This window comes from Myotis myotis, unplaced genomic scaffold, assembly GCF_014108235.1.
Source record: "Myotis myotis isolate mMyoMyo1 unplaced genomic scaffold, mMyoMyo1.p scaffold_m19_p_3, whole genome shotgun sequence".
Taxonomy (NCBI): domain Eukaryota; kingdom Metazoa; phylum Chordata; class Mammalia; order Chiroptera; family Vespertilionidae; genus Myotis; species Myotis myotis.
In genome coordinates, this window is record NW_023416335.1 from 141,948,965 (window position 1) to 141,975,008 (window position 26,044).

Here is a 26,044-nt window from a genome sequence, read left to right on the forward strand (position 1 = left end):
ATTCATGGTGTTTCAGAATAATAAAAATTTTAATAAAAATAAGTTTATAATGAGAATGTTCTGTCATTTGAATCAGTTACAGAAATCCAATTCAAAATAACCTAAGAAAAAGGAAAAGTTACTGGATAGAAATAGGACATAATTTGGAAAAAAATTATGTGAAAGGTTGGAATAAATGTAGGTATCAGAGACAACAGCCTTTAATTGCTTCTCTCTGTTTTTATTTCATCCTTTCCTTCTATTCAGTCTGATAAGAGCTTCAGAGATTTACATATTAAAACTTTAGCTACTGAGTAGAACCTTCCTTGAATGTCTGTCTGTATCCCTAAACCCAAGACTACAATTGGGCTGAGCTGTGGTTAGTGGACCATCCCCAAACTAGGGAGATGGCAGCTTTTATGGTAACCTGTGGATATAGAAAGGTGATAAAAGAGAAGTAGAAAAGAGATGGGAAACAATTTTTAGAAAAATGAGAGTTTAAGGAAATATAATCTATATATAATACATACATATATATATCTACACTAATAAAAGAGAAACGTGCAAATTGGTATCACTCTGCTACGCCCACCAGCCAATCAGAGCAACTATGCAAATTAACCCAACAAAGATGGCAGTTAATTTGCATATGCAGGCATGGAGCGAAGACTGAAGGCTCCAGCCAGAGTGAAGACTGAAGACTGTAGACTGAAGAGGCTTGGTTTCTCCACTGCAGCTGGACCAAAGGCCTGGGTCCCGGGTGCCAGAGGAAACCCAGTGCCAGCAGCCAGGGGAAGGAAGTGAATCTTTGTGCAACAGGTGTCTAATATATATATGTGTGTGTGTATATATATAAATATATATATATATATATATATATATATGAAACCTAAGTGACCGTTCGACCGTTCAACTTGTAGCTATGATGCGCACTGACTACCAGGGAGCAGACCCCAATGCAAAGGCATGGAAACATGGAAAAGACTGATGAATCTCAGAGGGAGGGGGAGAGGGGGGAAGGCGGGAAGAGATTAACCAAAGATCTTATATGCATACTAGATGCCTGATGCATGGATTTGTGTACCAGTGGGGTCCCTCAGCATGGCCTGCAGGGATCAGGCCAAAACCAGCTCTCTGACATCCCCTGAGGTGTCCCGGATTGCGAGAGGGCGCAGACCAGGCCGAAAGACCCCACCGGTGCACAAATCCATGCAACAGTCCTCTAATAACATATAATGCATCCATAACTTACACACATTTAGGGTGGAACTAGCCTATAGCAGAATTTCTTGATCTCTGCACTATGGACATTTTGAATCAGATAATTCTTTGCTCTGGAGCTGTCCTGAGCATTGTAGGATGCTTAGCAGCATTCCTGCCCACTAGATACCAACAATACCTTTCTGGTCATGAAAATAAAAAAATGTTTCCCGCCAAAACCGGTTTGGCTCAGTGGATAGAGCGTCGGCCTGTGGACTGAAGGGTCCCGGGTTCGATTCTGGTCAAGGGCATGTACTTGGGTTGCGGGCACATCCCCAGTGGGGGATGTGCGGGAGGCAGCTGATCGATGTTTCTCTCTCATCGATGTTTCTAGCTCTCTATCTCTCTCCCTTCCTCTCTGTAAAAAATCAATAAAATATATTTTTTTAAAAAAAATTTTTCCAGATATTGCCAAATGTCCCAGGGTGGGGGAGGGGAGTAGCAAAGTTGCACCCTGTTAACAGCCACTGGCTTAAGGCAATCATAATCCATGAAATTGCCTGGAGAGTATGTTAAAGAGTAGATGTAGAAATGTAGAAGTTAGTCATATTGGGAATTGAACATGGTATCTCGAAGAATTTCTACTTATGCATCAGAATGTTCAGAAGTTAATTTGCCCTCTGTCCTAAGTTGAACCACTTCACAAATCCAAAGTCAGTTTTGTGTTTTTTTTTTCATTTAAAAAATGGAAGCAATACTAACTCCATAGGGTACTTTTGAGTATAAAATAATTATGTGAAAATATTTTAGAAGCTATGAAGTGGTATATGAATATAAAATAATAATTTTTAAAAATAAAATCACTATAATAACCAGCCCTTTTATCTTCCTAAGGATATTATATTTCTTAAGAGTCTGGGGAGAAAAGAGGTTTGCCAGGGCTGACCAGCAGCCCCAGAGTGACAGATGAATGGATTACTCCGACACTTTGAAGAGAGGCTAAGGGACTGGCTATAGCAACAAGACAGCCTCAATTGCCTGCCTCAAGGCCTTTATTGAAGTTTTTATCTTTAGATACAATGAGTAGGGTGAGTAATCTTGGGAGGACACATGAGTTTGTATTGTCCTCAAGGCAAGGGCACCCAAAGATTAGGCATAAAGATTCCAGTAAGCATCCAGGGGTCTGCACATGCACAGACTTGTTTGGAAACATCAAGGAATAATTAGGGACACCCCCTTTGACACTCCCCTACGTCGGAATTCCGATAAACAGGGCAGGCGGCCTTCCACACACTTCCCTTTACTCAGAACGTCCTCCTTACAAACTTTCCAACCATGTCTCATGTGCTCCCAACAGAGACTGACTTCATATACACAGAATAGAGTTCATTAACATACAGTTTATACCATTTGATGTATTTTGTTATGTTAGGTGTTTTTATTCAGTTCATTCATTAGTATTAGCTGAAAATAGTTAATTTATATTACTAATTTATGCACTTTTACTATACTTTTAAAAAATGTTTTTATTGATTTCAGAGAGAGGAAGGGATAGGGTGAGAAGGATAGAAACATCAAAGATGAGAGAGCCTCATTGATTGGCTGTTTCCTGCATGCCCCCCAGTGGGGAGTGAATCCACAATCTGGGCATGTGCCCTGACCAGTAATGGAACAGAGACCTCCTGGTTCATTGGTGACCTCCTGGTTCACAAATTGAGCTCAACCACTGAGCCACACCGACTGGGCTTTACTATACTACTTTGAATTAACTACAAGTAAATAATTATTTTTAAAGTTTATTTTATCACCTAAACTCAAAAGCAGTCAGATTGCTCAATTGTAACTAAGTAAGCCTTTGACATTTATTAGCCCTTGGTGGCAACAAATTATTTAGCCTAATAAAGAATTACAGCAAGGCTTTAATGAAAGATTGAACATAAAGTAGAATAATAAGTTTATCTCCTAACAGCATATACAAGTACCACTTAAACCATTCCAAACATATATATTACAAAAATAAATAATATTTGATGCCCTGACATCACATGGAGAATATCACCACCACCACAATCACCATTACTAATAACAACGATGATAGTAATGATAAAAACAACAAAACCAAAAGTTATCTATTAAATGGTTGTCTTGAAGTTGGAATGGTCTTGAATACCTCACGGGTAAATCTTAATGCTTGAGAAATTTATTAACACACGTTAAAAATCTTAAAAACACAGAGATAGAAACATATTTAGAAAATGGGAATTTTCTCCTTTATCAGGACAACATAGTGAAATCTTAGCATTTCTACCATCACTTCTTTATATGTTCTTAGTTCCCAAGAGCTTACCTTCTCATACTTACTAATAAAGTACATGTTTTTGTTTGTTTCTTTGTTTTTCAAATTTAAATTTGTTGAATAAGTATGAGAAGGAATAAAAGGTATTGCAATAGTGGCTTGTAAATATTTTTTTATTTGAACTCAAAAAAATGTTGCTTTTTGGTATTATACTTTTGTCCTATGATGGTGGTAATATCTTATCCTTCATCTTCCTAACCCTAGTCATCTTCATCCTCATCCTCATCCTCATCCTCATCCTCATCCTTCTCCTCCTCCTCTGCTTTCTCCTCCTCCTCTTCTTCTTCTTCTTCCTCTGCCTCCCTTTCCTCCTCCTCTTCTTCCTCTTTTTCTGTTACCTCAGGAGGAAATGTCATCTGTTCTTCCGTTAATATATTTGGAAAATAAGACTGTACTATCAAAACAATTGTGGCACATAATGTAAAACTTAGTGTTCTCAAAAAGAAAATTAAGAAGCAGAGTGGGTCACAAACAAGTGGCCGGGGCACTTCCCATCTTGGATACCAAAACTGATAATCTGTCAATAAAAAAGCAATTGAAAGCTGGATTGCACATAAAGTAGTTAAATTGTTCAAGAAATAAAGTACAACAATACATACATATGGCTTCCTCACGATCTGCATTGCCTAGGGGGAAAAAAAAGGAAGTCAATAAAGAATGACATATACTTTGTCTTTCTCTAAAATAGAAAATATTTTTTCCAAAAATAATGACATCATTTTCCTAGCTCTCAGGCATCATACTATTATTATATTTGATTTCTGCTGTCCTACCAGCACCCAACCATAAAGTCCAATATATCTTCTTTTAGTAACAGAGAGCATGAACGTATAGGAAGAGATGTGAATTCTAGAACTAATTCTGTCTCTAAATCATTGTCATCTTATATAAATCATCTTATATATATATATCTGTTTGCTTTCTCAAGATTGTTATATATCTGTTTGCTTTCTCAAGATTGGAACAGAGACCTCCTGGTTCATTGGTGACCTCCTGGTTCACAAATTGAGCTCAACCACTGAGCCACACCGACTGGGCTTTACTATACTACTTTGAATTAACTACAAGTAAATAATTATTTTTAAAGTTTATCACCTAAACTCAAAAGCAGTCAGATTGCTCAATTGTAACTAAGTAAGCCTTTGACATTTATTAGCCCTTGGTGGTAACCTAGGATTCTACAACATCTCTTATTTTCATCTCTCCCCTATACTGATCATTGCAAATTAATCTTCAGAATCTACTCACTTTTCTCATGGAATCTTTATTTTCAGAAGCTTTCAGTTGCTCTTCATTTCCTAGCTGGCAAAGTTAACTCTATAGTTTGGTTTTCGCTATCTAGCCCAAAGCTGTCATAATACCTTTCAGGAAATAAATTTTCTTTCCTCTGCTCACCTGGGCATAGAAAGTCAGATAACCTTTCCTGGATTCCACTAGGAAAAAGAGTGGGAGGATAAATGAGTTCTCACACATAGAGGGCATAGTGGCAACCTGGGGCTTGTCTTGCAATGATAAAACCCTTAGAGGAAAATTTAGAAATGACTATTCTGGCACCTGCGAGATGAACCAATTTTCTGCTGGATCTTTGAGATGATTTCAATCTTTTGTGCTTGGTCATAGTTATTACTATGTATTTTATGTAAAAATTTCTATTTTGCAGCTCATTTAAAATATTGTACCATATAGTCTCTATATTTTTTTCAACTTTATTCTGTGTATGTGTATCTATCAATTGCTTAGAATAAGCAATGAAGTAATTAGTACATTTCTTTTTTGCATCTTCATTTCTTATCACCAATTTTTATTGATTACATTCTTTTACTTTTGCACTTGATCAAATATTTAAGTACATTTATACTTACATCTTGTTTTTTTTCTTTATTTTTCCCCATCACCACTTATATGCCCTCTACACTCTTCCACTCCCTCCCACCTCCCTTGCAATAATCTCCATACTGTTGTCTGTGTCCATGAGTTCTTTCTCTTTCTTTTTTTTCTCACTTCCCCCACTAACAACCCTCCTTCCAAGCTGTTGACCTACTTTCTATCTATGAGTCTGTCTCTATTTTGCTTATTAGTTCAGTTTGGTCATTAAACTTCACATATGAGTGAAATCATATGGAACTTATTTTTTCTGACTGACTTATTTCACTCAGCATAATGTTCTCCAGGTCCATCCATGCTATTACGAAGGATAAAATTTTCTTCCTTTTTACAGCTGAGTAGTATTCCATTGTGTAAATGTACCATAGCTTTTTTCCCCCCATATATTTTTATTATTGATTTCAAAGAGGAAGGGAGAGGGAGAGAGGGAGAGAGAGAAACATCAATGATGAGAATCATTGATTGGCTGCCTCCTGCAAGTCCCACACTGGGGATTGAGTTTGCAACCTGGGCATGTGCCCCAACCAGGAATCGAACCCTGACCTCCTGGTTCATAGGTTGATGCTCAACCACTGAGCCCTGCCAACCATTGAGCCATGCTGGCCAGGCTACCATAGCCTTTTTATCTACTCATCTTCTGAGGGACACTTGGGCTGCTTCCAAATCTTGACTACTATAAATAACACTGCAATTAGCATATATTATTTTAAATTAGTGTCTTGGGTTTCTTCAGCTAAATTCCCAGAGGTGGAATTGCTGGGTCATAAGGCAGTTCCTTTTTTTTTCTTTTGAGGTAACTCCATACTGCTTTGCACAGTGGCTGCACCAATCTGCATTCCCACCAAGGGTTCTCTTTCCTCCATATCCTTGACAACACTTGTTTGTTGATTTATTGATGATAGCCATTCTGACAGGTATGAGGTGATATCTCATGGTTTTAATTTTCCTTTCTCTGATGATTAGTAATGTTGGGGATGGGTTTATTTCTGGGCTCTCTATTTTGCTCCATTGATCTATATGTTTGTTTTTATGCCAGTAACATGCTGTGTTTTTTTTTAAATTATCTTTATTGTTGAAAGTATTACCAATGTCTCTTTTTCTCCCCATTGACCCCCTCTACCCAGCCCTGCCCGCCCCCCCAGGCCTTCCCCACACTATTGTCTGTGTCCATGGATTATGTGTGTGTGTGTGTATGTGTGTGTGTGTGTATATATATATATATATGAGACCCATTGCACAAATTTGTGCATGGTTGGGGTTCTGAGGGGGGTGGGGTGGAAGGCTGGGATGCGATTGGCCCTCCGGGCAGGTGGTGGGATGCCCTTGCTGACATGGGATCCGTATCCGTCCCTCTGACTTTCACGCTGGTTGTTAGGAGCCACCTGGCAGCCGCTTTTATATTGTTTCTTTCTTGCGGAGCATCTAGGGAGGGGAAGTGGCCCCAGTGCCCAAGGCTGACTTCCAGGAGGCTGGTGGTGTTATTGGGATCATGCCAGCGGTGCTGGTCCCTTGGTGCCTCGACCGTTCTCTGATATTGGACCTGCAGGACTACTGAGGGAGGGAGTGGCTGCCATCGGGCTGGTGGGTCTCAGCTGAGTGGCACTCCCACTGTGGGAGCACACTGACCACCAGGGGGCACCTCCTGCATTGGGTATCTGTCCCCTGGTGGTCAGTGCACATCATAGTAACCAGTCGTTCTGGTCATTCTGTTGCTTAGGCTTTTATATAAATAGATATATTTAAGTTCTTTGGCTAATCTATCCCCTCCCCCCCACCATCCCTCTGAGATTTGTCAGCCTGTTCCATGCCTCTATGTCTCTGGATCTATCTTTTTATCAGTTTATTTTGTTCATTAGATTCAACATATGAGTGAGATCATGTGATACTTATCTTTCTCTGACTGGCCTATTTTGCTTCATGGTGTCTCAAAGGGTAAGAGATCCTTCTTCTTTATAGCTGCACTAGAGGCCCAGTGCACGAAATTCGTGCATGAGTGGGTTCCCTAGGCCTGGCCAGTGATCAGGGCCAATTAGGTTCCCTGCCTCCCAGCCTCCTCCTTCCCTCACCACCCGTGTACACCGCCACCCACGCCCAGTTTCCTGTCCCAGCCCGGGGCCTGGTCCTATTGGGTGATCAGGACCTGCTGGCCAGGGGGAGGGGCAGGGAGGTTGGCCAGCAGGCCCCAATCAGGGCCTGCTGGCTGGGGGGAGGGGGAGGGGGAGGGACCCAGTAGGTTGGCCACCGGCCGAGGAGGGAGCTGACCCTCAGCCCCCCTGAGAAATGGGCCGCGCCTGCCACCACCCACCCTTTGTTTCCTGTCCCAGCCCAGGGCCTGGCCCCAATTGGGCAATTGGGGCCTGCCGGCTAGGGGCAGGGACCAGGAGGTTGATTAGCAAGCCCCATTGGTGATCAGAGCCTGTGGGCTGGGGACAGCTCCTGCATTGAGCGTCTGCCTCCTGGTGGTCAGTGCACATCATAGTGACTGGTCATTCTGGTCGTTCTGTCGTAGTTATCCATACATATAGATAGTATTCCATTGTGTAAATGTAGCACCGTTTTTTTATCCACTTATCTGCTGATGGGCACTTGGGCTATTTCCAGATCATAGCTATTGTAAATTGCACTGCTATGAACATAGGGGTGCATATATTCTTTCTAATTGGTATTTCAGGTTTCTTAAGATATATTCCTAGAAGTGAGGTCGCTGGGTCAAATGGCAGTTCCATTTTTAATTTTTTGAGGAAAATCCATACTGTTTTTCATAGTTGCTGTTCCAGTCTGCATTCCAACCAGCAGTGGATGAGGGTTCCCTTTTCTCCACAACCTCAGCAGCACTTGTCATTTGTGGATTTGTTGATGATGATAGCCATTCTGACAGGTGTGAGGTGATACCTCATTGTTGTTTTGATTTGCATCTCTCAGATGATTAGTGACTGAGCATTTTTTCATCTGCCTCTATATATCCATCTATATGGCCATCTATATATCCATTTTGGCCCTTTGCCTATTTTTGATTCAATTTTTGTCATTTGTTAAATGGTATGAGTTCCTTAAATATTTTGGAAATTAACTCCTTATTAGATATATCATTGGCAAATACGTTTTCCCATACAGTGGGCTCCCTTTTCATTTTGTTGTTTCTTTTGCTGTGCAGAAACTTTTTATTTTGATGTAGTCCCACTTTTTTTATTTTCTCCTTAGTTTCCCTTACCGTAGGAGATGTATTGGCAAACATACTGCTATGTGAGATGTCTGAGATTTTGCTGCCTATGGTTTCTTCTAGGATTTTTATGGTTTCATGACTTAAGTCTTTTATCTATTTTGAGTATGGTATAAGTTGGTGGTCTAATTTCTTATTTTTGCATGTACCTGTCCAATTTTCCCATCACCATTTTTTGAAGAGACTGTCTCTATTCCATTGTATGCTCTTGCCTCTTTCGGGTCAATTTCTGGGGTCTCTGTTCTGATCTATATGCCTGTTCTTGAGACAGTATTATGCTATTTTGAATACAGAGGCTTTGTAGTATAACTTGACATCTGGAATTGCAATCCCTCCAACTTTGTTCTTTCTCAAGATTGATGGGTTATTTGGGGTCTTTTTTGGTTTCATATAAATTTTTGGAATATTTGTTCTAGATCTGTAAAATATGCCATTGGTATTTTAATAGTAATTGCAGTGAATCTATAGATTACTTTAGATAGTATAGACATTTTAATAATGTTAATTCTTCCAATCCATGAACACAGTATATATACTTTCACTTATTTGTATCTTCCTGAATTTCTTTCTTCAATGTTTTATAGTTTCTGAATACAGGTCTTTTACCTCAAATTTATTCCTAGCTACCTTATTTTCCTTGTTGCAGTGGTAATGGGATTGCTTTCTTGGTTTCTCTTTCTGATAGTTTATTATTGGTATATAGAAATGCCACTTATTTCCTTATTTCTGAATATTAACTTTTTATCCTACTACTTTGCCAAATTCATTAGATCTAGTAGTTTTTTGGTGGAGTCTTTAGGGTTTTCTATGTGCAATATCATGTCATCTGCAAATAATGACAGTTTTACTTCCTTCTTTGCAGTTTGGATGCTTTTTATTTCTTCTTGTCCGATTTCTGTGGCTAGGACTTCCAGTACTATGTTGAATAAGAGTATGAAAGTTTACATCCCTGTCTTTTTCCTGATCTTAAAGGAAATGCTACTAGTTTTTGCCCTCTGAGTATGATGTTGGCTGAGGGTTGTGATATATGGCCTTTATTACAATGAGGTATGTTCCCTCTATTCCCACTTTGCTGAAAGTTTTTATCATAAATGGGTGCTGGATTGGCTCTCCCTCCTGGGATCATGTCTCAGCCTTTCCCTTCCACCCTCTCCCTTTCTTTCCCCATCTTTCCCCCTTTACCTTCCTCACTCCCTAGCTCATAGGTCCTTCCTTTTCCTCTACAACTTGTTTCCTAAGCCCATTTCTTCTATGAATAACTTCTTCTACCTTTGTGATTTTCCAAATAATTGTTCTCTTATAGCTTGAAAAAAAACAGTGCTTTCTCTGCTTCTATTAATATGATTCTGTGGGTTTGTTTATGTGGTATCATGTTTATTGATTTGTGGATATTTTATCAGCCTTGTATCCCCAGAATAAATCCCACTTTATCATGGTATATGATCTTTTTAATGTATTGCTGGATCAGGTTTGCTAATATTTTCTTGAGGATTTTAACATCTATGTTCATCAGGGATATTGGCCTATAATTTTCTTTCTTTGTTGTGTCTTTATCTGGTTTTGGAATTAGAATCATGCTGGCCTTGTAAAATAAGCATGGGAGTTTTTCCTTCTCTTGAATTTTTCAGAATAGTTTGAAAAGGATAAATGTTAGTTTTTCTTTGAATGTTTGGTGTAATTTACCTGTGAAGTCATCTGGTCCAGGACTTTTATTTGTAGGGAGTTTTTCGATTAGTGCTTCAATTTCATGGGTTGTAATCTGCCTATTCAGATTTTCTGATCCTTCTTTATTTAGTTTTGGAAGATTGTATGTTTCTAGGAATTTATCCATTTTCATCTAGGTTGTCCAATTTGTTGGCATATAGTTGTTCATAATACTTTCTTGCAATTAATTCCTTGTATGTCTTTGGTATCATTTGTTACTTCTCTTTCATTTCTGATTTTATTTGGGCCCTTTATTTATTTGGGACCTGATGAGTCTGGTTAAATATTTATCAATCTTGTTTATCTTTCTGAAGGACCAGCTCTTGGTTTCATTGATTTTTGTATATTTTACCCTTTGATCTTTGAGAAGTGTCTTCCAGTGGTTTTGTATGTCAAGCATTCTTAATCTTTAGGTTTCCCCCCATCCCATACCTTGAATCCCTTATGCTATTCTTTATTCTACTTTTTTTTTTTATATTTATGGTATCTTTTTTCCAAGAGTATGCAAATGTTAGTTAGTATTCATTGTGTATTTTAGGTGGTATTTTTTTTTAGGTGGTCTCTTTTTTAAGCCAGGTTGTAATTAACATATAGTAAAATCTGTTCTTTTTATGTGTACAGTTCAATGCATTTTGTCATGTTGTTGAGCATCCTTATAATTATTACTCTGAACTCTGTATCTGATTAATTGCTTACCCCCATTTCAATGAGCTCTTCTGGAGAATTCTCTTCTTTTTCATTTGGGGCCTCTTTCTTTGTTTCTCCCTTTCTGCTGCATTTTTCTTTTTGTTTCTATGTATTATGTAGATCTGCTGTGATTCCCAGTGTTGCCTTATGTAGTAGGTGACCTGTGGGACCAAGTGATGAACTATTCCTGATCACCTGAGCTGGACGCACCAAGAATGTCCCTTGTGCATGTTATGTGGGCCCTCCTTTTGTAGTTAAGTCTTGATTGTTCTTAGCCAGTTTGTGTGTGGGATTGACTCTCAGGCTATCTGACTGTGAGGCTCAAACACCGGACACAGCATGCAAGCTTTTGTGCAGGTGCTGATCACCTGGAGTGGAATGTACCTCAGTAGGGTTTGGTTCTGCTGAGATCTCCCTATGGATATGCTGCTTGTGAAGCTTATTGGATTGTACTCTGTTGTCAGAATCTGGTCACTGGATGTCTTGGTTCTGGGCCTCTTCAGAAGGACTCTGGTGCTGGCCAATGCCAGGTGTTGTCTATGACTGGCCCTGGGCAAACTGTTTGGAGCTATCAGTGATCCACAGACTGTGGCTCCCTCTTCTGGGCCTGTATGCATGTGGAAAGACCAAGCTGCCCACCAAGGTCTGCTTTGACTAGCACTGGGCCCAGGGACAGATCAGCAGAAATCTCAACACATCCAGACATCAGCCTCTGTCTGCAGTCTGTCTGTTAGGCTCACTTAAAGATCCTCTAGTTGTACTCTTCACCAGGGTGTAGGCTCAGGGTGGGGTGAGAGGGATTCCAAGGTGGGGCTATTTCTTTCTCCCAGGCTGATGTTCCATGGAGGGGAATACTCTGCCTAAGAAAGATGGCTCTTTCAGTACGGGGGAATGACTTAGCACAGGGATCCCAGCGGCGACCTTTCAGCTCTCTTGCCACCAATTCCAGACCCTCCTCATGCACCTCTAGTGCACTCTGCCCTCCCTCCGCCAGAGCCCAGGGTGAGTGGCTATGAACGAAAATTTTGTGCGTTGGCCCCTTAAAAAGTTCGCCTGTGTTTCTAGCTGTCTCTCCCTGGTGGACAAAAACACCACTACTTTTCACAGGCAGATGTTGTGTGGGCTCCTTTCCTGGTTCTGGAGCTCTGGGCTGGGGAGACCCACTTGGGGTTTAGACCCCAAACTTCTCAGAGGGACCTTCCCCCAACACAGGCAATATATCCCTCCAAAACTTCAGCCACTGACTGTGAGTGTCCACCCAGCCCTTTTGTGCTTCCACACCTCCCACCAGTCTCAATGTGGCCTCTTCTGTAAATCCTTGATTTTAAGATTTCTCTCCAGCTAGTCTTCAGTTGGCTATTCAGGATTATTTTTTCTATACTTTAGTTGTAATTCCAGTTTGGTCCTGGGAAGAGGTGAGTATAACTTTTACCTAATCTGCACCATGTTGGATCCTCCACATCTCTCTTGTTTGATTTATCAGCTTTAAATTATATCTTTTGGCTTCTGGCTCTAAAAGATGAAGAAATTAAGCATATTTTCGCTACCCCTCTCTTCTCCCAAGTTTTATTAATTGCATCACTTGTATATCTCCTAAAGTTATCATATTTATATTTTGCTTTGTAATTATAAACTTCAGAATTATTTTGGTCTTTGTCTATGAATAAAGATTCAATGCTTCTGGATAATTCTTTCAATGAATCATTTTGCTTTTCAATTCATCTCTTCTTTTTGGTGAAAGTCATACTCTAGGAGTTTATAGAGGAAACACTCATAAGAAAAATACACTGCAAATTACTTCTTTTCTCTTTTGAAATAGCTTATCTTTTAGACCAGTCATTTTCAAAAAGGCTGTGCTTTCAGGAATTAATTGTGAAGCTTTTTCAGGGTATAGCTATTAGTCTTCATTTCTTCTTTCAGACATTCTGGAATGTCCTTAAGGGCAGGAATAGAGGTAAGTGGGGGCAGAAAAGGCTGTGCAGTTTAGAAAAATCTAAAGATGATACTGTTTCAACCATCCTTTGATAATATAATACCATTCTGGTCAAAGGAACTATATTAGCATGATAATGGAAAACTAGTGTTTAACACTTCATTTTTCTCATCGTCCTATGCACTATGGTCTTTTTTTCTAAATGTTAAAGTTATTTTCTTTGTCTTACTGCATAGAAAATCTGTGCATCTGTCACTTTCGTTACATTGAGAACAAACTACTCCTTGTTGATAAGGCTTTCTTCTTAGAGTTGCTCTACAAAAAAAGCAGAAAACATTTGGTTAGAAAATGTCTCACATTTTATATTATTTACGTAATGTAATTAACAATTTTTATTAGTTTAGAAAGGTGATTTAATTAAGAAAAAGGATTCAAGGAAGTACTCCAATTGGAAATGCAATCTTTCCTTTCTCTCCCCTCCACAAAAAAGTCTCTTTTGAAATGAATTCCGATATCCTTGAAAGAAAATATTGTAATTTAAAAATGAGTGAGTTTTAAAGCTTATTTTATCTTATTTGTAGCAAAATTTTTCTTTAAAAAATGGATATTACAGAATGCTTTGTAATTAACTGCTTTCTTGTTGGCACACTTGTATAAGAAGTTGTATTAATTTTCTGAAGAGTTTGAAAAATCCTGAAATGTCTATTGTCTCAAAGACCTAGCTGCATGGATTACTTTGAAGTCTACATGAAAAATACATAAATATATAAAGAAGTAAATAAATTTAAATGGAATTTTACCAAGTTGTTTTAACCCACTGTATAGACCAGGGTGGAGAACTGAGAAACTATTACATCAATTCCTCAAAGCTAAGTAAGAAAAAGGGTCCCCAAAGTAGATATGAATTGGGAAGCTTATATAAAAGATCTAGGATAGAAAAGATAGAGGAGATATGTAGGAAAATATGTTTTTCAGTGAGGGTGGTCATTGATACTGATCATTAAATAGAACTGCTTATTTACTCAGTGTGTATTGGAAGCTATAAAAACAAACGTTAGGCATATATGTCCCTAGAAGTTTTTTTAGACTCATATCTGGCCATACCTTCAATATACTGCCACTTATAAGGACGTGGGTCCAAGTCCTAGATAAGGACATGTTGCCTGGCTGGCCTATTGGGTAACCTTACCTATGTCCAACCCAAAGTCCATTAGAAGACCATTATTTAAATTTTATAGTATAACTATATTGTTACAGAAGGAGAACACAATTCTGGTGCTGATGGAAACTTTCATTGCTTACACTAGCCCCATTTCTGCCACCACTTTATTCATGAAGGAGGTAATTCAGCTCCATGGTTTCACAATCTAACAATTGTAATTTGTAAGCAGATTCTTCTCTTCAAAGTTCTCCATGTATAGACTCACATATCTGTACAATGTCCATAGAACAATGGCAAGAGAAGATCAAACAGATGTTGATCTTTTCATTTCATAAAGCCAGAAGAGTTATACCACATACAATAACCACTTTCACTTTCACTCTTCTATATATCATTGAGAAATATCACAAAGCTGGCTTCCAGTTTACTGGTACACCTGGGCATCTACAGGTTTCCCAAGAAGGTTTAAAGAATCTATCCCAGTAAGCTAGAGAAAAATACAATGCAATAAACAGCAAGGAAGATTATCTTTTAGAGGTCTTATTTGGCTCTCCATCTGATACACCTAATGCAGTGGTTGGCAAACTGTGGCTCGCGAACCACATGCGGCTCTTTGGCCCCTTGAGTGTGGCTCTTCCACAAAATACCACGTGCGGGTGCGCACGTACAGTGTGATTGAAACTTCGTGGCCCATGCGCAGAAGTCGGTTTTTGGCTTGGGCGAGTCTATTTTGAAGAAGTACTGTTGATATTTGGCTCTGTTGATTAATGAGTTTGCTTACCACTGACCTAATGTATTAACTGCCAAAACTCTATGACTACTTCCTAGACTTATTCAAGGTCAAGAAAAGCACGAATCCTGTTGTTTTCTGCCTCAAATTATCCCTTTATGTGCAAAGCTATGTTACTTTGTATCACTTTCTGTAAAATTCAGGTGGTCATATCTCCACTTCCACTGCTTGGAACTAAAGGACTAGAGGCCACAGTTAAACACTGACAAAGCTCCTTCGAGGTTGATATTATTTTGTTGTACCATCCTCTAATCATCCCCAAGATACTATCTTCTTTCTGATCATGCCTCCTTCCTCATTTTAGCACCTGATTCACAATCTTCCTTTCAATCAAAATTGTGCCATTGTCTTAGAATTTGGGACCCAGATGATTACAATATGCTTATGGATGATTTGCCCAATAACTTGGTCTCTCTGTTACTGTAATTGGCATTTTATAGCCACACTCTGGATCTTGTTATCCCCTAAATCTGCTCCACCTCTGAACTCACAAAATCACAAATTACACTCGCTGACTGCAACCTCCTATCCTTCCAGAGTGCTCACTTATTTACTTGCCCATTAATTTCACTGGCACTGCAAGTCTATTTTTTCCCTAGCCACCCTGTTGTCTCTTCTCTATTTAGCTTAGCTCTCTGCATATTCTCATATTTGCATGTTCAGTTAAAAACCTGAAACTCTCTTGCACTATTTTCCTTTATAGACACCTGATTAAACCCAAGTCTTGAAAAGAAAAAAAAATGAAGGTATCTTACTGTGTGAATGTTCTATATCTGCTTCAGGGCAACTGGGTGCTGCTGGAGCAAAATCATTAAATGAGGTAAGGAATCTTTCTATGGTTCACTACTCAGATTCCTCTCTCAGTTTCCACAATAACTATTTCAAACCTTCCCAATCTTCTTCTTCTTTTTATTTTTTATTATTGTTTAAAGTAACAAATAGTAGTACATATGTCTCCTTTTTTCTCCCATTGACCTTCCCCTGTCCTTCCCTACCATCCCCCCCACCTGCCCCGGCACATGCCCTCACCCCACCCCCCAGTATCTTGCGTCCATTAGTTATGCTTATATGCATGCATACATGTCCTTCGGTTGATCTCTTACCTCCCCCTCCCCCCAACTCTCCCCAGCCTTCCCGCTGTAATTTGACAGTCTGTTCAATGCTTCTCTGCCTCTGTATTTATCTTTTTGTTCATCAGGTTATAATGTTCTTTATTATCCATAAATGAGTGAGATCATGTGGTATTTTTCTTTCACTGATTGGCTTATTTCACTTAGCATAATGCCCTCCAGCTCCATCCATGCTGCTGCAAATGGTAAGAATTCCATCTTTTTTTATAGCAGTGTAGTATTCCATCGTGTAGCTGTACCATAGTTTTCTAATCCACTCATCTGCTGATGGGCATTTAGGCTGTTTCCAAATCTTAGCTATTGTAAATTGTGCTGTTATGAACATAGGGGTGCATATATCCTTTCTGATTGGTATTTCTGGTTTCTTGGGATATATTCCTAGACGTGGGATCACTGGGGTCAAATGGGAGTTTCATTTTTAGTTTTTTGAGGAAACTCCATATTGTTCTCCACAGTGGCTACACCAGTCTGCATTCACACCAGCAGTGAAGGAGGCTTCCTTTTTCTACGCATCCTCGCCAGCACTTGTCATTTGAATTTTTTGATGATAGCCATTCTGACAGCTGTGAGGTGGTACCTCATTGTTGTTTTGATTTGCATTTCTTAGATAATTAGTGACTTTGAGCATGTTTTCATATGACTCTTAGCCTTCCGTCTTCTTTCGAAAAGTGTCTATTTAGGTCCTTTGCCCATTTTATGATTGGATTGTTTATCTTCCTTTTGTTAAGTTGTATGAGTGCTTTGTAAATGTTTGACATTAAACCCTTATTGGAGATACATTGGCAAATATGTTCTCCCATGCAGTGGGCTTTCTTGTTGTTTTGTTGATGGTTTCTTTTGCTGTGCAGGAGCTTTTTATTTTGATATAGTCCCATTTGTTTGTTTTCTCCTTAGTCTCTCTTGCCCTAGGATCTGTGTCTATAAAGATATTGTTACGACATATGTCTGCAATGTTGCTGCCTATGGAGTCTTGTAGGATTTTTATGGTCTCCTGTCTTACATTCAAGTCCTTTAGCCATTTTGAGTTTGTTTTTGTGTATGGTGTAAGTTGGTGATTTAGTTTCATTTTTTTGGCATGTTTCTGACCAAATTTCCCAGCACCATTTATTAAAAAGACTGTTTTGACTCCATTGTATGCTCTTGCCTCCTTTGTCAAATATTAATTGTGTATAATGGCTTGGGTCAATTTCTGGGTCCTCTGTTCTGTTCCATTGGTCTATATGTCTGTTCTTGTGCCAGTACCAGGCAGTTTTGAGAACTGTGGCTTGGTATTGTGATCTCTCCAACTTTGTTCTTCTTTCTCAGGATAGCTTTGGCTATTCGGGGTCTTTTTTTTATTGCAGATGAATTTTTGGAGAGTTTGTTCTAGATCTTTGAAATATGCCATTGGTATTTTAATAGGTATTGCATTGAATCTATAGATTGCTTTAGGTAGTATGGACATTTTAATGATGTTGATTCCACCAATCCATGAACGTGGTATGTTCTTCCATTTGTTTATGTCTTCCTCTATCTCTTTTTTCAGTGTACTGTAGTTTTCTGAGTACAGGTCTTTTACCTCCTTAATTAAGTTTATTACTAGTTGTCTTAATTTTTTGTGTGCAATGGTAAATGGGATTGTTTTTATCATTTCTCTTTCTGTGATTTCATTATTGGTGTATAAAAAGGTCATAGATTTCTGGGTATTAATTTTGTATCGTGCCAAATTCATTTATTAGGTCTAGTAGTTTTTTGATGCAGTCTTTGGGGTTTTCTATGTATAGTATCATGTCATCTGCAAATAAGGATAGTTTTACTTCTTCTTTTCCAATTTGAATGCCTTTTATTTCTTCTCCTTTTTTTATGTTAATCTTTATTGTTCAGATTACTACAGTAGTTCCTCTTTTTTCCCCCCCATAGCTCCCCTCCACCCAGATCCCACCCCACCCTCTGCCCTTACAGCCCCCACTGTCCTCATCCATAGGTGTATGATATTTGTCCAGTCTCTTCCTGCACAACCACCCTCTTTCCCCCCGAGAATTGTCAGTCCACTCCCTTTCTATGCCCTTGATTCTATTATATTCACCAGTTTATTCTGCTCATCAGATTTTTTATTCGCTTGATTTTTAGATTCACTTGTTGATAGATATGTATTTGTTGTTCATAATTTTTATCTTTGCCTTTTTCTTCTTCTTCCTCTTTGTAAAGAATACCTTTCAGCATTTCATATAATACTGGTTTGGTGGTGATGAACTCCTTTAGCTTTTTCTTATCTGTGAAGCTCTTCATCTGACCTTCAATTCTGAATGACAGCTTTGCTGGTTAAAGTAATCTTGGATGTAGTAGGTTCTTGCTATTCACCACTTTGAATATTTCTTGTCACTCCCTTCTGGCCTGCATAGTTTCTGTTGAAAAATCAGCTGACAGCCATATGGGTACTCCCTTGTAGGTAACTAACTGTTTTTTTCTTGCTGCTTTTAAGATTCTCTCTTTGTCTTTTGCTCTTGTCATTTTAATTATGATGTGTCTTGGTGTGGTCCTCTTTGGATTCCTTTTGTTTGGGGTTCTCTGTGCTTCCTGGACTTGTAAGTCTATTTCTTTCACCAGATAGGGGAAGTTTTCTGTCATTATTTCTTCAAATAGGTTTTCAATATCTTGCTCTCTCTCTTCTTCTGCCAAGCCCATAATTCGGATGTTGGTACACTTGAAGTTGTCCCAGAGACTCCTTACACTATCTGTATATTTTTGGATTCTTTTTTCTTTTTGCTTTTCCAGTTGGGTGTTTTTTACTTCTTAGTATTTCAAATCTTTGATTTGATTCTTGCGATCCTCTAGTCTGCTGCTGGATCTCTGTAAAATATTCTTTATTTCAGTCAGTGTATGCTTAATTTCTAATTGGTCCTTTTTCATATCCTCAAGGGTCTCACTAGATTTATCAAGAGTCTCACTAAATTTATCGGCAGTTTCTAGAAAATTCGTGGAAAAGCTTATAACCATGTTTTTGAATTCTATATCCAGTAGTTTGCTTTCCTCCATTTCTGTCATTTGTGGCCTGTTTTTTTTTGTCTCCTCATTTTGGCTGCTTCCCTGTGTTGACAGAGTGGCTTTGTGTGCTAGGTGTCCTATAGGGCCCAGTGGCTCAGCCTTCCCAATTACCTGAGATGGACACTCTTGGTGCACCCCTTTGTGGGCTTTGTGCACAGTCTTGTTGTAGTTAAGCCTTTATTGTTGTTGGTATCATTGGGAGGAATTGACTTCGAGGCTAACTGGCTGTGAGAATCAGCTGTGCCTACAGTGGGAGAACTTCTGTGCTGGAGACACCCTTAGGGGCAAGACTTGCTTCAGTGGGGCTTTGGTGCTCACTGAGTCTGCACCCTGAGTGTGTCCCTTATGGATCTGAGGAGTTGTAATCTGGATGGTCCCACTCTGACCACTGGGTACACTGGCTCTTGGATCTCTAAGGGGGTGCTAATTTAGCCTCTACCTGAGGCTACCCAGCAGGAGCTACGAAGAGATCTGCAGATTCCTCTTCTGTGTTTGGGGTTTAGAGGTGCCCAGATGAGGCCCAGCTGTGAAGCAATGCAAGCTGCTGTGGGGCCTTGGGCCTTATTTTGGATGTTCTGGGTCTTTCTGACCCAGCTGCAGTTTGTTAGGTAATTTTAGATTGCAAAGTTCCAGGCCATTCATATGCAAAAGCCTCTGTGCACAGCTTGGGTAGGGTGGGGTCTCAGGGGATCAATAGGGTGGAGAAAACAGCTATGGCTGATCCTCAGCCCTGCCCTAAGAGGCCCAGGGTCTCAGTGTCCCGCGGTAATCACTGTAAGCACCTCTGAGAGAAAGCCGCCCTTGAGTTCTACTGGATGTCAGACAGTTCAGTTTCTCCCTGTATGAGTCCGAGTCCCCAGAGACTCGCTCGGAACTGGAGTTCACAGCAGTCGGGAGCTTGTGTCTCCCTCCCAATTGGAAAAGACAACCGTATCCTCAGTTGCCAGCCCTTTCCTCATGTGCCTCCGTACCTCTGCACTTTACTTCTGCACCTCCTCTGAGTCTCAGTGTGCTTTTCTCTTTCCTTTTAGTTGTAGAATTTCCACTCGGCCAGCCTTCCTGTGGTTCTGGGTGATGTCTGTTTTGTCTTTTAGTTGTAGTTTTGAAGTGGTTGTGCGAGGCAGCAATTTCAGGTGTTTACCTATGCCACCATCTTGGTTTCTCCAAAAACCTTTTATTTCTTGTCTGATCACTATGGCTAGTACTTTTAGTACTATATAGAACATGAATGGTGAAAGTGGGCATCACTGTCTTGTTCCTGTTCTTAGGGGAAATGGGTTTAGTTTTTGCTCATTGTGTATGATGTTAGCTGTAGGTTTATCATATAGGGCTTTTATTATGTTGAGGTATGATCCCTCTATTCCACTTTGCTGAGAGTTTTTATCAAGAAATGGTGTTAAATTTTGTCAAATGCTTTTCCTGCATCAATTGATATGATTATGTGATTTTTGTCTCTCAGTTAGTTTATGTGATGTATCACATTTATTGATTTGCAGATATTGTACCATCCTTGCATCCCTGGAATAAATCCCACTTGGTCATGGTGTATGATCTTTCTAATGTATTGCTGAATTTGATTTGCTAGAATTTTGTTGAGGATTTTAGCATCTATGGTCACCTGTGGTTCTCTTTTTTTGTGGTCTCTTTATCTGGTTTTGGGATGAGGGTAATGCTGGCTTCATAGAAAGAGCTTGGAAGTGTGCTTTCCTCTTGAATTTTTTGGAATAGTTTTAGGAATATGGGTGTTAGTTCTTCTTTGAATGCTTGGTAAACTTCCCTATAAAGCTGTCCGGACCAGGATTTTGTTTCCTGAAAGATTTTTGATCGCTGTTTCAATTTCTTCAGTAGTTATCAGCCTATTCAGGTTTTTTTATTCTTGTTGGTTGAGTTTTGGGAGCTTGTATTTTTCTAAGAACATGTACATTTCATCTAGGTTGTCCATTTTGTTGGAATAGAATTGTTCATAGTATTTTTCCATAATCACTTATATTTCTGTGGGATCGGTTGTTACTTCACCTCTTTCATTTCTGATTTTGTTTATTTGGGTCCTCTCTCTGTGCTTCTTGGTGAGCCTGGCTAGAGGTTCATCAATCTTGTTTATCCTTTCAAAGAACCAGCTCTTTGTTTTGTTGATCTTTTGTATTGTTTTTGGTCTTTGTCGTTTATCTCCACTCTGATCTTTATTATTTCCTTCCTTCTGCTTATGCTGGGCTTTTCTTGTTGCTCTCTTTCTAACTCTTTGAATTGTATGGTTAGTTAATTTATTACCATTGTTGCTTGTTTTTTGAGGTAGGCCTGTAGAGCTATGAACATCCCTCTCTGGAGTGCTTTCACTGTGTCCCATAGATTTTGGATTGTTGTGTTTTCATTGTCATTTGTTGCCATGATGCTTTTTATTTCTTCTTTGATCTCTTTGGTAACCCAGTCATTGCTTACTAGCATGCTATTTAGCCTCCAGGTGTTTGATTGTTTTTGTTTTTATTGTCATTGATTTCTAGTTTTATGCTACCCAATCTTCTAAACTCCATCTTCGAAGTCTTATTCTCAGGACATCCTCTGCCTTACTTTACAGAGAAACATAATGTACTTTAGATTGCAGCTTGAGATTTTTTTTTGTCACTAAATGTGCCAAATATACCCACCCCATCTTTCCTTTTTTTCTAATAAAATTAAAGTACTGCTTCTCCATCTTTCTAAGGTTAATCTCTTGTATGTCTTTATTCTTTGTAAAGAATTACTTTTATTCTATATTACATACTATATTACATACTTCATGTCAACGTTTAAATATACTCACATCATTCCCATTTTAAAAACAAAAGAAAAAACAGTCTTTGATTCATCACAACCTGACATCGCTTCACTCCACATAAACGGCTCTTCCTATGTTTATCAATGAAGTTCTCTTTAAATCTGATATTTTTAAATCTTTATTTTGCTTGACCTCTTAGAATTTGAAATTTCATGCACTGGGCCACTAGTTGAATAATAAATTACCACAAGTGTGGTGACATAAACTATCACCCATTTATTATCAAACAGTTCTATAGGCTATAATCCGAGGCACAGTGTGGCTAGATTCTTTGCTAAGGGTGTCAAAGGCCAAATTCAGGTTGTTGACTGAGTTCTTATCCAGAGGCTCTGTATGAGAAGCTCCTGAATGATTAAAAAATTTTCAGGCCAGCAGGGGGGCAGTTAGGGGCAAACAGGTCCGCAGGCAGGCAGAGGCAGTTAGGAATGATCAGGCAGGCAGGAAGAGGGGTTAGGGGCGATCAGGCAGGCAGGCATGCAGAGTGGTTAGGGGCATCAGGCAGGCAGGTAGGTGAGTGGTTAAGAGCCAGTGGTCCAGAATTGCAAGAGGGATGTCCGTCTGCTGGTTTAGGCCTGATCCAAAACAAGCAGTTGGACATCTCCCAAGGGGTTCCAGATTGGACAGGGTGCAGGCCAGGCTGAGGGACCATTCCCCCCGCCCCCTATGCCTGAATTTCATGCACTAGGCCTCTAGTTTTAATATAAATTCTGTAACATCTTACGTTTATTTTTTATAGTTCAAAAAGACATTTATGAGAATACTAGAGGCCCAATGCACAAAATTTGTGCAAGAGTAGATCTTCCTTTCCCCCCGATGATGGCACCGCTTCCCTCCAACCTCCGGCAGGCACCTGGGACCTGGGCTTCCCTCACAGCCCTCGCTTTGTCCAGACGGTCGTCCAGAAGGATGCCCAGAAGGACATCCCGTCTAATTAGCATATTACACTTTTATTATTATAGATATTGGAAGTTAGGAAAACTTAAGTTGAAAAAATTCTCAATTTATTTATTTTTATATTCTTTTTTAAATTTGAATTAACTTACCCTGGTGCATAGTTGCATATGAAAAGTGCTGCATATTTAATACGTCCAACTTCTGAACACGGAGTAACAGCACAACCAACTTTGTAAGACTTGTCCCAAACAAGCTAAAATGAAATTTTCAAGAAAAACATGAAATTTAATTCTAAACAATTATTCTGCCATATTGTAAACAATAATATATTCAATATACATAGAACCTTTAACTAAATAATTTAAAAAATATGAACTATGAATTAGCATGGTTTTAGGGTAGCATTTGCAACACTGTAGTTAGAGAAATACTTTAATAAATTCTACCAGTAAGTATTCTTAGGATAAAAAGTTTGAGAACCACTGATACAGAATAATGCTTTTGAGCCAAAGAAAGACCCACCAGCTGAATCAATTTTCATCCTCTGATTGAACCTGAGTTCTAGGTTATTGGAAGAGAGGAAGAGGAAAAGAGAGGAGAGATATTTTTGAAAGAATAAAAGCTGTAAATAGAAGGGAGAAAAAGAGAGACACTAAGATTAGAGAAAGGGGGAAAAAAAGCGATAAAAGAGTAGAGAGTAATTGAATGCTATTGTCATTTTTTTTGTTGTTGAAGAAATTCCATTATAAAAAGATTTTGGGCCTTTCATTTAAAAAAATGAATAAAGGAGCTTGCTCTTATAAAAGGAAAAGCTAGTATTAAATAGGAATAAAAATATGAGAATAGTTCAAGATATTCCAGAAATTCTCTGTAATGCTTTAATATTTCTAATACTTTCAAGTGACAAAAAAAGTACTTGTTTTGTTCTGTTAATCTCTGTGGAAGGGAGGGGAACCATTTTTGTTTCTTTTTATCCCAAGCCTTAGTGGTTTTAAAAGCAGGGTTAGTAAAGAAATAGAGTGATGCATAAAAAGAATAGAGGATGGAGTGACTGCAACAGTTAAATTAGAGTTAGTCAGATTAAATGCAGGAAACAGAAATGTCTAAGATACTAGAATTAAAAAGTACAAAATATAGAGGAGTAGTTCAGGGAGTAGAATTTACTAGTTTACTGAAAGTATGAAGTTATATTAAGACTAGCTTTGATACAAATAAGATAATGGAGAAACATTATAACTTTCTAGAAGAAGAATAAACAGATCAAACATTTTTTGGAAGATTTGATGAATGAGAAAGACATGAGTTCAACATGAAAAAAATTCCAAGATTTTAAGTTGTATGTAAAACATGACATCAGTTTATTGATAGAAAAATAATAATTTTTATTTTATTTATTTTTGTTAATCCTCACATGAAGATATTTTCCATTGGTTTTTCAGAGAGAGTAGACAGGAGGGGAAGAGACAGAGAGGGAGAAACATAAATGTGAAAGAAACACATCGATTGGTTGCCTACTGGGGCCGGGGATAGAGCCTGCAATCGAGGTATGTGCCCTTGCTTGGAATCAAACTCTCGACCCTTCAGTCCTCGGACTAACATTCTAACTACTGAGAAAAACTGGCTAGGGCAAAAAAAAAAAAAAAATCATATTTTACATAAGCTTGGAAGTTCATTTAATAAATTATTGATCCCTGATACAAATATTTATTGAAGACCTAAATAATGTCATGTTGTGTTGAGAATAAACAGATGAGAAGATCCCTGCCTTTAGTGTAGTATCACATATAAATAATTATTAAACAATGTGATATATAAAATAATAAATATATGTATAGGAAATAAGTAGTTCAGTATTTTGGGGGGATAAAGTGTAAGATAGATTATTAGACATGAGGTAGGAAAATAATACTGTTAATTTGCATTTAAAAATAACCAATTAGTTATATAGTGGTATGTGTACTGATCTGTGCAAAAAATATCATCTTACACTTATGTTTATAGTCAATAATTTAGAAATAATTTTTATTTTCTGGTTTCTTACTTCCTTGTCCAGTGTACATTATTTTTAGAAAAGTACCTTTCATATTTGGGTATGGAGGTTAAATTTCCTATATTTAAAATAATGTTTTAATTGTATGGTTCAAATAATAGAGAGAATTACAGACATTTTGAAAATAGTTACCATTCCACTATTAGGACTGATAAGAACTTTGATTCTATTAGACTTAATAATTTACCATTTGTATTTACTTATAAAATTTAAACAATCAATAAAAACTTGATAGTAACGCTATTAAGGAATCTATTGAATTAATAATATAAAAATTAGATACCTGCATATATTTAGAACAGTCACCAGAGCAAGTGCCATTTCCAAAATGGTACCTTTCCTTCTCTGCATACCAACTTCTGATAGCAATACTTGCAGTAAATTCATTTTCAAGGCCGACCCACATATTTTCACCAATACCATTAAATTTAGGATGGGCCATTTTTATTTCTTCTAAATGAGTATTACGCTCAAACACACATTTTTTCCCCCATGCTCTAGCAGTCCGTGACAAAGCTACATCCCAAGTCTGAAAAAAAAATGCAAAAAGCAAAGAAAAAATAATTGATGAGTTTGAGTTCTCATAGTAAGACTTAAGGAAAACATTCCTAACTTTATGCTTAAGGGTTTTATTTGTGGAATTTCTATAGGGAACTTTTTTTTAGATAATCATAAATGAAACAACTATTTTCTGGTACAAAGGACTATGCATATATTAGTAATTAAAAAGTTAGATTGTTAGATGATGCAAAAGATTATGATACTCTTACACAGAGTCTGTTCAGAAGTGTATAATACTCATGTAGTCTCTTCAGAACATATATTTTTATTTTTTCAGAATATATATTTTTATCTCATACCTTTTATTCATAGTAATACAATAATCTATATATATAAAAGTCCAAGTGACCATTACGACCGGACAACCATCTGATAGTCATGATGCGCACTGACCACCAGGGAGCAGACACTCAACGCAGGAGCTGCCCCCTGGTGGTCAGTGCGCTCCCACAGCAAACCTCCTATGGCTAGCCAACTCCCTTGGTTCCTCCCCCTGGCCTGCCAGCCCGATGGGTCCCAATCAGGACTGGGCAAGACAGCCCTGATTGGCCCCGATCGCCAGCCAGGCTGAGGGACCCCACCTGTGCATGAATTCATGCACCAGGCCTCTAGTATAAAATATTCATTTAAGAACTATTTATTGAGCACTAATTTTATG

General features: G+C 38.5%; 1 protein-coding gene across 1 annotated transcript in view; it reads right to left on the reverse strand.

Annotated features, from left to right (window-relative positions):
• Positions 1-3,735: 3,735 nt before the first annotated feature.
• The window catches only part of GLIPR1L2 (GLIPR1 like 2), a 32,617-nt gene continuing 10,308 nt past the window's right edge, over positions 3,736-26,044 (reverse strand). Inside the window, exons 2-6 of the mRNA XM_036299881.1 lie at positions 25,109-25,354; positions 22,925-23,028; positions 13,193-13,278; positions 4,135-4,161; positions 3,736-4,052 (exon numbers count right to left, since the gene is read on the reverse strand). Of these exons, the coding sequence (XP_036155774.1) occupies positions 3,736-4,052; positions 4,135-4,161; positions 13,193-13,278; positions 22,925-23,028; positions 25,109-25,354 (780 nt within the window). The remainder of the gene's footprint in view (positions 4,053-4,134; positions 4,162-13,192; positions 13,279-22,924; positions 23,029-25,108; positions 25,355-26,044) is intronic.